The sequence below is a fragment of the Chionomys nivalis genome, chromosome 22, assembly GCF_950005125.1.
Source record: "Chionomys nivalis chromosome 22, mChiNiv1.1, whole genome shotgun sequence".
NCBI classification, from domain to species: domain Eukaryota; kingdom Metazoa; phylum Chordata; class Mammalia; order Rodentia; family Cricetidae; genus Chionomys; species Chionomys nivalis.
Window position 1 is genome coordinate 14968520 of NC_080107.1, and position 12693 is coordinate 14981212.

The 12693-nt window shown below is 39.0% G+C and overlaps 1 protein-coding gene across 3 annotated transcripts in view; it reads right to left on the reverse strand.

Annotated features, from left to right (window-relative positions):
• Positions 1–6690: 6690 nt before the first annotated feature.
• Positions 6691–12693, reverse strand: part of Xirp2 (xin actin binding repeat containing 2) — a 64606-nt gene continuing 58603 nt past the window's right edge. For 2 of the 3 annotated variants that reach the window (XM_057755224.1, XM_057755225.1), the window contains exon 9: positions 8489–8552. Coding sequence is in view for 1 of the 3 variants with exons in the window: in XM_057755226.1 (XP_057611209.1) it covers positions 7052–8552 (1501 nt within the window). In the remaining 2 variants the exon portion in view is untranslated. Of the gene's footprint in view, positions 8553–12693 lie in introns of all 3 variants that reach the window. The other variant, XM_057755226.1, reaches the window with a different exon arrangement.

A 12693-nucleotide genomic window follows, 5' to 3' on the forward strand; every position in this document is an offset into this window, starting at 1 on the left:
CAAAGCTACAGAGTGAGATCTGACCCTCCCTAATTCCCAAAAAGACTGTGAAGGTGAAGTTGGATCTGAAAGGAATTAGTGGAGGAATACGATCAAAATATACTGTTGGAAATTTTCAAAGACAAAATATTCTTTAAAGAAAGGCAAATTGAGGTTGTTTGTTTAAACCCCAAATACTTTTCTTATCCTTTTCCTTTTACCCCGCCATATTCCAGCTAAAAACAAACAAGCAAATAAACACCTCTTTGGTTATATATTGTCCTGAGTTTCCGAGATCCATATGAAACACAGTAATTTGTTTTTTCATTCTTTGAATGTCTCTTTCTTGACTGAGAGAGTCATGTGGGAGTGATAATGATTTAGCTCCTTTCTTTCCTTATTCACTCTCCCTACACACATCCATGGCTCCATAAGTGTCTGTGGAATGACTGGGTGAAGCTACGCTGAAAACTCATAAAGTTTTCTGTTCATACCGCTTTATTTTTAGATGTCTACAAAAATGCTACATTAAGTGATAACGTCAACCTATAGATGATATTATTTCCCCCTACAACTTCATTTATATACAAACAATTGCAAGTTTAAAACGTTTTTCAAAATAATTTAGGAAAAAGTGTCCTCAGGCAACGAATGATGGGAGGCAGCTTAAATCAGTCATAGGTCTAAAACAGTGCTGATGATTCAGGCAAGAGAAATGTACAAAAGGGCTGGGAGATTAGCATATGAAAGAAACAGGTCGGAAGACTGAGAGCCTAGCCCTTAAGACCCACTTGTACCAGTTAGGGACTGGAGAGGTGCAGCTAGTTGGCACTATGCAAATGAGCAAGAAAACTCACACTATGCCAATGACCCACAAAGGTCACTACCCTCTCAGCTTCTAACCTTCATCCTAGCTTGGTTCCTTTCTCCAGAAGTATAATATTTTTAAATAAACCAGCCCGACTTCTCCATGTTCGGTGAGTTGTGTAGGTATTGCCTTCAGCAATAGGGCCTTGCCCTTGGTTTGTCATGAGCAATTATTAGCTTTGGCTATAGCCAGGATTGTTGGGGGTTCCCATGGAACCCCTTTGGTCAATATCTGATTAGATATTAACCATCCTCAGTATTGAAAACTTCATTTGGTGATGAAATATGTTCTTCTGGTATTCTTTCTTTCCCATTATTTGGCAATGTCATTTAGATCAACTTCATATATGTATATATTTTGGAAATCTTCTGTTGTCAGAATTTCCATATGACCCCTCAAATGGCCCTTAGTTTTAGCTGTCCCTCTTTGCATTCTTTCTCTCATCCCTGTCTCCTCCCCTCCCTCATTTGATTCTTTCATTACAGTCCCCATCCATCCATAACTATTTTATTTCCTCTTCTTAGGGAGATTCATCATTCATCCTTAGTCCTTCACTCAGTACCTAATCCTCTCTGGTTATATAAATTACAACTTGCTTGTCAATACCTTAACATCTAACATCCACATACAAGTGAATACACACCATATTTGTCTTTAAGGTTCTGAATTACCTCACTCAGAATGATTTTTTTTTCTAACTCCATCAATTTCCACGCAAATCTCATTTTTTTTTTGTTTTTTTTTCTTATGGTTTATTCACTTGGCTTTACTTATTTGAATCTAAGTATCGTAAATAGTTTATGGTCTTTGTGTGTTGTGAGGTAGTTGTACACTGTGTGAAGATATATTGCTATGATTGGTTTAGTAAGAGCTGAAAGGCCAATAGCTAGGCAGGAGATATATGTGGGCCTTCCAGGGGAGAGAAGTGCCATGGAGATATGGCAAGAGGTAAAAGCCACGTGCTAGAATGTAGATTAATTAAAGGGGGGGGCTAATTTAAGTTATAAGAGATAGTGGGACAAGTCTAAGCTAAAGCAGAGCTCTCATAATTAATAATACATCTCTATATCATTATTTGGGAACTGGAGATGCCCTCTCTGAAAAACATCCTCTTATGCCATGTCAATTCATATTTTGAAAAACAGATATTATACTAAAATCAGTATTTGTAGATTTAAAAAAAATACATCCTTTGGAAATTATTCTCGGTTCTGAGAGAGAGAGAGAGAGAAAGAGAGGGTCTCTTTCACTTTGATGTCTATGATTATGCTTAGGAATCTACAACTGGTCACCAACCAGTCATGAGTAACTTATAAAACATCTGAGACATAATATTCTTTTACTTCAGATTTTTCTGAAAAATTAATATGCCCTTAGAAATTACTTTAGAGATGTGTGTAGAAAATTGTTTGTCTGGAGGAGACAATTCCAGACTCAAACAGTGGCTGCACATTGGGAATGGGTGGTCTGTTTGCATTCTTCGGTTTCACTGCATTGTGAAGAAACCATTGTCCCAACCCAGAGAATGTGCTGCCTGGAACCCAAATCTGTCACAAGGATTGATTGTCTGAAAGCTGCAAAAGACAATTCAGCACAATTTTCCAGGAGATGGAACACTTTTTACAAGAGTCATTGGGAGGCCATGTCATGAATAAATAACGTGAAGCTCCTCACTCTCCAAATCTGCCTGCGTAGTCTCCTCTACATAGCCATTGGTCTATTTTTCCTGAGCCTACCTTGATAAGAGAATTGTGTTGCCAGAAAAACTAATTTCAAAGAACAACTCTGCTTTACATAATTCTGTGATTAAAATCCTAAAGTAATAATTATTGAAAAATTATTTCATAATGCTAATGGTTACATATTAAAAAGCTATCAGTTACGGGACACAAATGTGTCACTCTGAGATTCACTTGTAATATTTTTTGTGACTTACCTTTTAAAAGAATTTCACACATAAGTACTATATATTTTATTGTTTCTAGCCCTCTCTCTCCTATTCCCACTCTTCCCATGACCCCTCCCCAATTCATGGCAATGAAAGTTAAAAAGCTAAAGGAACTTTTACAAAGCCCTGTCTAGATGAAGAGTTTCAGGTGATCAGATCAACAGCTGCTGACAGAGTGAGAATCAGTTTTCTTCAGCTTTGCGCCCCCTATAGGTTATTCTGTCCCAAGTGGTCTGCTCCAAACACATGGAAGTATGAGCAACACTAAATGGGCTCTCTCTCTCTCTACACATACACACACAGAGAGGGAGAGAGAGAGAGAGAGAGAGAGAGAGAGAGAGAGAGAGAGAGAGAGAGAGAGAGAGAGAGAGAGAGAGAGAGAGAGAGAAAAGAAAAGTCATATGATTAAGTTTTAACCCATAGTGTTTTAGGTAGGTTGACAGGCATTAGTAACCTTAGAGGCCCTGTTCTAGCTTGCTTTGACCTCATCTCTCATTTTCCTGGTAACACAAGAAAGGAAAACTTCACTTTTACTACTCTTTACATTTTCCATCAAAAAGGATGTCTCTGAGTTAGAGGCTTGGCTTTCTGATCTGCTCCAAAGAGCAGATCATTCCATACTGTTGCTTCCTCCCTCAAGAGTTACTCCATCTCCTTCTTTCATACTCCGTAAAAATAAGACCACAGGCTGTAGCTTAGGACCCTAGAGATTACCTACTCATACCACTCTTGACAGTTATTACTCTTTAGCTTGTACCTCTGCTCTGCTTTTAATAAAGTCATCTCTCTACTTTGGTAAATCTTCATGAGTCATTGTTTTCTTTGGGCAAGAGGCAAGAGTCTGGAAATACCTGACTCTACCCTGACCATGGGCAACAAAGTTTGACACAGATACATACAAGGTGAAACCAAGCAAAGACTTGAAGAATGAGGCCCTAATAGAGACCACTTCTTTAGACAACTTGATCTTGCCCATTTCAAGCCTTCAGAATCGAATGCATTTATTTTGTTTCAGTCATTCAGTCTGTGGTATTTTATTTTGACAGTCAAAACAAAATAATATACTCCCTGTAACAATGGGAAAAGTCTCTGAATCTTTTTGTCTAGTTACTAAGCTTGATATTTAGCTGAAAGGTTTCGTCAAAATAAAGATGATCTCATTAGTAATAAAACTGTATTTGACTTGTTTAAACTATTTGAATTTTTGGAAATTCCTGTGTATAATTCAGGAAAGACAGCATAACAAACAATAATAGTAGGGTGTCATTTCAAATTTAGGAGTGTTTTTCTAAAAATGTTTTGGTATTGTTAATCTCACTGGACAAGAATAAGACTATTACCACAATTTTTGAGCCAAATTTGAAGGAAGCTTTCTTAAATACCAGGACCATGGATACTGGCCAGACCCATACCTGGGATTCTTAGAGCACGACCCTGAATTACATTAAACAGGGGCTTATAAAGACAGACCCTTCAAGGCTCTGTATTTCTCATGTTCGTCCAGTCAGGGGCTAGCAGGCATCCTGATGTATGTAATTCTTGCCTACATACCTCCCCCTACATGTGATCAAGCACATTCTCTGAAATTGATGCCACCATGTTTATTTATAGAAGTGAAATCACATGGCTTATTATCTTACATGAACAGCACTCCTCAGCATTCCAGGAAATGATCTGTCCTTGGGCAAGTGGGGCTTACAGGTTTGAGACTTTAGTCTTATGGATCTCTATATCAGAGTAATTTAATCTTAAAATACAACTTTAGCCATCACAGCATTTATGTGAAAAATAAACAGAAGAGATAACAGTTTCAGGGATGTAGATATTAGTCTATTTTAATGTTAGACTTTAATATAAGCACAGAAAAACTCCTCTGCTACCAAGATAAATTGGGGGAAGTCCCATAAGAGGACTTTTGTAAATAGTGAACTCTGTTTTTATAAGGATCACTGTTGTTAAGTATCTATATTTCAAAATATAAAGTCATGAGTTTTTATGAATTATTTCTTCTTAGAAATGTTTGTGGTATCTTAGCATAAATGATTATAGAAATAATGCTGTATTATTAAGAATTTATGAAGAACAATGAAAAGTAAAATAATTTAATTTAAATTTTTGTGCTTGCCCCATAGTTTACCATGTACTTGGCAGAATTTCGTAGTATTTTATCAAATTGAATAGAAATGTGTATTATGATTTAAATTATAGCCTCATAAAATTGATTTGTTGGAGGCCTAACCTAACACCCAGAGTGACTGTATTTGGAAATGAGACTTTAAAGGTTTAGTAAAGGCTACATGAAGTAAGATAGGTGGTTCCTAGCCTAAGGAGACTTGATGTTTCATGAAAAGAACAAACGTCCTCTGTGGTGTAAATATACGGAGAGAAGATAACGTAGGAACCACAGTGAGGTAGGCAGGTACCAACAAGTGATGGACAAAGTCCTAGAGGAGAGCTATCTCCGTGTCTCTACCCAGACCTCGATCTTACCCTCTACAAAACCGTGAGCAAGTAAGATTTTGTTAGTTAAAAATCCTCAGTCTTAGAAAGTTTTAAGAAGCCCATGCCAATCTTGTAAAGTACGCCTTACTTTCTTTCTGAGAGTATTTCTTTTTGTCCATTTCTAAGATTAATAATTTTCAAAATAAACTTTAATTCTGCTTTAAAAGAATGCAATCCCCAATCTATGGCACTTTGCCGTGGAGGCCTTACGGAACTAGTGCTCTATATGTCTGTCTCAGAGAGTGGCTGAGAAATTACTTGCAAGAGGGAGTTTGTTACAGTTTCCAAAAAAAGTTATTATTTCCAAGACCGCCTTTTGGTTTCATATTTACAGAAAATCGAAGGTTGTGTTTATGTGGGAGAATATGGGATAAGGTCTGTTTCATACATGTACGTTCCAAATTTCTGCGAAGCCATTCATTTATATTCGTGCTATTTTTTTCTCAGAATCATCAGATGTATTTGAGGAAAGGCAAAATCAGCAGATAATTTAGAAGCCAAATTTTCAAAAGGATGTTTGTGTAACAGGAAAAAACTCATGAAATATGACTTTTAAAAGCCTGAGAAGTTGTAGACTTACATCTTTATAATAACATAGCCATAGAGGAAGCAATAATATACAAATGTGTAGAATTTCATTACATAATTTTCCTAAAAATTTTCAGCTTATTTGATTTCTGAGTATGCAGTCCACATTATTTTGGAGGAAAATTCAAAACTTTCTCTGAATCTTTATAGGTATATTCTATGATATTTTAGGTAATTATTAGAACAACCTCTATAATTATATCTTTAAACAATAGACCAATGGAAATTTTTTTTTATTTTCTGTTACTGTAGGTTTGATTTATCTTTTTAACATTATGTTTTGAAGTAGGAAGACAAGGGTGAGATATGTGCTCCTCCAAAAATTGTATATGTGTGTGTTTGTATGTATGTATGTATGTATTCCTAAATACAGTATTACAGACATAGTTTATATGACAGTTTCTAGGTCTGACTACTTGGTATGGGTAACCAATTCTTGTGCTCTTCCCTAAGGAAGCTGTTGTCCATAGCTCTGTGTATGATGGAGGCCTCATTAACTTTCCCATCCCCATATGGACATGTCTGGGAGTCATCGTCATTCCCTTACGTTTAGGCCTCCTTGATGAGAAGTTTACTGCTGCAGCTCCTGACATTCTTTAGGTGCTTGGAAATCTGAATTCCAGTCCTCATTTTTGCTCGTTGAGTGCTTTATCTACAGAGCTATGCCTGCCTCTACCTCCTGAGTGCTGGTAATAAAGGCATGAGTGACCATTCCCCTCCTCGTACGTATTTCTCAAATGTTGGAAACCATAATGGTTGGTACAGCAATATACAGCACAGAAAGAAAACACAGGTTTATAGGAGTTTGTATCTCAGGTGATTCAATTTTATTTCATCTGAAATTATGGAGAAGGTGTAAGAATGGCAACAACCGCCAGCAGTACAGACCCTCACGCACACTATACAGTATAGAAACAAGTAGCGCATGGGCCATTTGAGAAGAAACCATGGCTACCTTGTTTCACCTCAGCATGCCGTTCAGATCCAAGCCTGACTCAAATGAATAGTGGAGAAGAATTATGGAGTGCGATACAGGAAACAATGTGATGTGAAAGATGAAATTATGAGACATTATCCTTGCAATCCTAAGTGAGTTATGATCCTGAGATCTTATCTGAGAACATCTCTCTGTGCTTGAGTAAGAACCGCAAGTGGCCAGAGAAGTCTCAGTCAGCATCACTGGTACTGTAGCACCTGTCCCTTTTAATCAGCTCTTCCACGGTCAGATGCTCAGCCTGGCACTGCACTCTGGGAACCACAGGCTTAGCTGCACACCCTTGGCTTGCAGCATCAAAACCCGCTCTCCCATCACTCCAAGCTGCTCCTGTAGTTTCCCCATGCCAGGATCTGACATCGTTTCCAAGTTCTCTTAAATACAAGCGTGACGTACTTTTAAGTTGATCAACAGAATCTATGAAATCACACCCAAGGGTGTGATGATTCTTGGAAAAAGAAGAGACTTTCACGGTGTTAGAAAAGAAAAGGTGTACGTTTTTGTTATTTTCATGGTTTCCTTTCATGGGTAAGAGGTTGATATCAGGAGAGGCTGCACGGCTTTCCTCTTTAACTGATAAGCCCTGCCGGAAGCCTGGCTCCGGAGCGAACTGTTCAGGACTGCCTGCAGTCACTCTGTCAGCTCTTTTCTCCAGAGCCATGGATAGGACCTTCTTGGAGGACGGCTTTTCGGATTCAAAGATACCAAGTAACTCTGAGATCCTAGATGTCTGTTTTAACTTTTTGATTTGATATTCACTTGCATAGTAGCTGTTTGCTTCACTGGCCGACGGCACTAGATAAGGACGTTCTAAAATAGGTTTCTCCTGCCTGCCATTCTTCAGAGAGGGGACAGCTACCGAATTGTTATTGTTGTTGTTATTGAAGTTCTGTCTGTGGATCTCTGGCCCCACATCAGCACCAGGGTTTGTAACTTGTAAAGCTTCTGCGCCATCAGGTTCATTAGCATGTCCGTTTTTCTCCTTTGCGTCGCTCTGCACATACAGGTGACTGTCGTAAAGATCCATCCCGCTTTTTCTTTTGTTTGCTACACCCTCAGCTTCATCCAGCTTATCTTGCGCATTTCTCTTTCCCTCTTTCTCCTCTTTTCTTGCTTCATACACTTTTATTTCTTGGACTACCGCAATGTCCTCTTTCTGACACGCGTGGTGCTGACACAGTTGTAGGACAGGGAAGCTCTCTGGCTCTTCCCCTTGATTCTCCATGCTTTTCACGTGCTCTGTCGGCGACTCCCTTTTAAATTCTGAAGAAACAGGGATTGTCACGTGAGGTGGCCATTTAGGCTTACTCACTTTGAGTTCTTCCTCACGGGGAGAGCTTTTCTTAGGCATCTCCTGGCAAGGAGGCCAAACAATTTTTAATTTTCCTCTCTCCCCCCATTTTCTCAAATCATCGTTTTGCCACTCGCTGTTAAAAACCTCTGCATGTTTAGTAAGATCCCCAGACAAGAGGGTATCTGCTGCAGGGTTTTCACACACACTGGGTTCTTCAGTGGGAATTAAATCAACTAAGCTGCTTTGGATTTTGCAATTCCATCGATCTTTATGCTGTTTGTGTCCAAAACCTTCATCATAATTTCCTTTAGACTTAAAAAGTTGTTGAAAGTGGGGCTTGCAGTATATTTGTCCATGAAGTGATGCGTAATTTCCCAAACTGCCAAAAGAAAAGAAATACTATTGAGGGTCCTGTATACTTACTATACATTTATAGGGAATTGCAGAATTATTTTAGTAATGAGTCAGAAATTCAGGAACCCCCTTACTACCCAGAGGCACGGCCCTGTTAATTAAAATTCCAGTTAGGCGAATTATCACCAATCCCGACTGTGATTTGTGCCTTTCAGTATTCAGAATTTCGTGCTGTGTATCACCAAGGATATAGTAGGTGTTCTCAGGTACAGTCCATCCATTAGACCAATGGGCCTAAACCTGTGCCAACTCAGTGACTTCTGACACTAGATATAGACCAGATCTAGAATGACCTGTGCCAAGAACTGTTATGCTGAAACTACCAAACTTTTAATAAAAAGTACAGAGAAAAGGAATTCTTCGTGTTGTCAGCTGTGATGGCGTACATGAAGAACACAGAATAAATATTACCAGCATAGTAGAATTTAAGGAATACTGCCTCCACAAATTCAAGTTCTAAAGAGTCTTGTAGAAAATAAGCTTTAATAAGCAGAATATCTAAAGAAGAACCTCAGCACTAGACACTAATGCCATGATACTTGGAAGATGAAATGAAAGGTTAAGGGGGCAGAGAGGGGAACAGGGTACAATGCAGTGTCTAAAGGATCTGGCATGGATAATACAGTAACTTATTTGGAAATGGGTGGGTAAGTTGAATCAAATATAAATTTTATGAAATTTTGGTTCATTGATTGCTACTATCATTAGTTTTGTTATTAGATAATTTTAAGCTTTTTGTGTCATTTGACTGTTGTATGTATGTTTGTTCATTACTTGAGTACCTGGTACAGGAGGAGGCCAGAAGAGGGTGCCAGGTCTGGACCTGGCATTAAGGGCACACTGTGTTCACACTACACAGCTGTGGATGACTTTGAAGCTAATGTTGGAATCATAGGCTTGCACTACTGTTCTTGTCTGATGCAGCGCTCTGGTTTAAACCTGGGGCCTTGTTTGTGTTTCACAAGCTATCCCCTCAGCTAGAGCCTCAGTTCCAATCCAAGGCTGTTATTAAGATGAATGAATATGAGATATTCTAAATCTGTTATAATTTTTATACTACTTGACATTGGATCTAGGCCCATGCAATCGCTACACAGATGCTCTGATATTAAGAGGTATCCCAACCACACTTTTTACATTTTATTTTCTGATAGGGTATCATTAGGTTGCTCAAAGACATCTTGAAGTTATTGTAATATTTCAGCCTCAAAGTAGCTTAGTTGTCATCTTCTTTATGATTGAGGGATAGAGAAAATGACATACAGACACAGAAGGGAAGCAGCTACATAGATAAGTTTGGAATTTGATTGGAATTATCATTGAATTTATAGTGTACAGTATATGTAACTATCCATTAGTTCATGCCCCCCAAATGGCTTAGAAACAAAATTTGAAAGTGTAGAATGGGCACCAAGTGGGTTGACTTGAAGTAGCACATGTTGCTAGAGTAAGGAAGACTTGCAGAAATGATGGGACCAGGACTTGCACAGGGAATAGAAAGACACCCTGAATTTATCAAGTAATGATGAAGTCCTTAAAGTTTACTTAGGTCATGGAAAAGGTACTCACTCAGCAGACAATGGAAAGAGAAGAGATTCCTCTAACCGGGGAAAAGAAAGGTGAACCCCAGTCAATGTATTTTATTGAGGTCAATCAACTATTCCTTCCCAGTCGTGATTAGTAAGTTTATGAGGACTCCACTCTTTCCCCTAAAAAATGGTCACATGGCCAGGAATAGTGTACACCTATCTGACAGTTTGGAAGTATCCAGGACAAGCAGAGTTCTGAACTACTTGGTGAGTGTGCAACCAGCAACTTGAGACTAGAACATTCTTCAGGACAAATATTCTGTGCTCTCAGCAAAATAGACGGTAAAGCAGAAAGGGATGCAGGGGAGGCTTAACGATTAAAAAAGAATTTACAAAACACAACAAAATATAAAAATAAGATACAGCACTATAAAAATATACAAGAGCAGCAAGAATTAAATGAAAATACATGATCATTAGAATGAGTGTTTAAAATAAGATACATAAAAGGCTCTTCCAGCCAGGCGGTGGTGGCACACACGTTTAATCCCAGCACTAGGGAGGCAGAGGCAGGCGGATCTTTGTGAGTTTGAGGCCAACCTGGTCTACAAGAGCTAGTTCCAGGACAGGCTCCAAAACTACAGAGAAACCCTGTCTTGAAAAACCATTCCCCTATCCCCCCAAAAAAGGCTCTTCCAGCACAGCTCTTTAATTTGGTCAGTGGGTACAAAGTGTTCAGGCTGTAATGATTTACTATACCTTGCATTTGGTTACAAAGTGATCATACTGTAATGATTTATTGTATCATGCATTTTGCTCCTTCATCTTTCTTTGTATTTTTGATCCATCCCTTAAAAGTATCAGTATTTGAATATGTAATTTTAACTCATCATTTTATATAGAGAGATGTTGGGAAAGCAAACATTACCACAGTTAATGTCAATAACGATTATAGTAGCTCAGGTTGACAGTGGGAAAGTGCAGGGGATGCTTTGAAGAATGATTGAGAAGGATGTCTGGCCTCTCTGTGCAGGTCAGAAAGGAAAAATAACAAAAAGTTTCATGAATGAGATAGTCTTGGTTGAGGTCTGAAGAATGAGTGGACATTGAACTGGTAGAGATCCGGAAGATGTGTGTTTAAAAACTCCTAGAAGGAGTAGGGATGGCATCTGACATTAGCTGGAAGTGTGAGAGAGAAAAAAAATATCTTTTATTAGGAATAGAAAGAGGTAATTCTGCATGGAGCATAACCTGTACCTGGGAAGGACTGGGATGCTTGAAGAACTGGGGAGAAATAAGGGCTACATTTGAACCGCAGGTGGATTAATATTTTAATGATAGATATTTTTAATGGACTGGGGAAGCTAGCCTACACTTTAAGCAGAGAAGTTGCTTCATATCTGTGTTTCAGAAAGATCATTTTACAACACTGTAGAATACAGTCTTAGAATGGATTGTTGATAGTGGTACTGCTAAGAGATGTGAACACAGGAAGACCACACTGCTACAATGGGTGTGGCGTTTGCCCAAGTGAGAAACAATACATGTGGGAATGAAGGTTGAGCTATGGGGATGGTAAAAAATGCACAGCTTAAGGGGAAAATTTTGAATTCTGTAATTGAAAAAGTGGGTATGGCTGAAATGGAGTGAAAGAATCATTGAAAGACAGCTTCATGACTGGGCCGCCGTGAATGTTCGTGTCACTTACTGGGACACGAGGGATGGGAGCTACACTCAGAGAATGCATGGAAACAACGAGAAGGGTAAGAGAGTCCTTCTGATGTGGTTGTGCTTACAGAGGCCTTGATCATTGGAAATAAGTATTTAATGAGCAAAGGTGCAATCTGGCCCAGCAGTGCACAATTCAGAGTCACCCCCACATGGAAGTTACACGGTCGTGTGCGACTGACTCATTCACCAGAAGGAAACAGAAACAATGAGAAGACTATATCCAAACTTGTGGGCTTCTGAAGAGCTCCAGCATCTCGCTGATGGTCAGGAAAAAGAGTCACCCACACAGGTGCCTGAGAAGGAGCACCCTGGAAATCGAGGGGAATCATTATGTCATATTGTCATGGAAACCAAGGGAAAATAATGTTGCACCGAGGAATATTTGACACTGCCAATTAGAGTCAGGAAAGTGATAGTCTGAGAGGTGCACATTAGATACAGCAAAATAAATTCCATTTCAGCATTTCAAACTACGGCCTTACAAAATGTCACGTTCATTTAGATGCATCTCCTTTGAGAGGTGGAAAAGGAAAACTCATGCCACTGTGTTGATTAGCATGCGGCCTTTGCTTCAGAAATAAACAGCTTTTGCCTGACCTGTCACTAACATTATTCCCAATTCCATTTCTTAACTTACACACCTTAGCTCAAACGGACAAGCTCTGCACCATCCCCTGTTCTGGGATACAAAGTTTCCCCGGAATGTATCCAAGCCTATTCACAGCCACACCCACCTTCTCTCTCTAGCCAGTCATTCTTGGGATCCAAGGAAACATGAGTCTTGATGGGAACAGAATGGCCTGCCAATTACAATATTTGCTATCTGCCCTTTACAGAAAGAGTTTA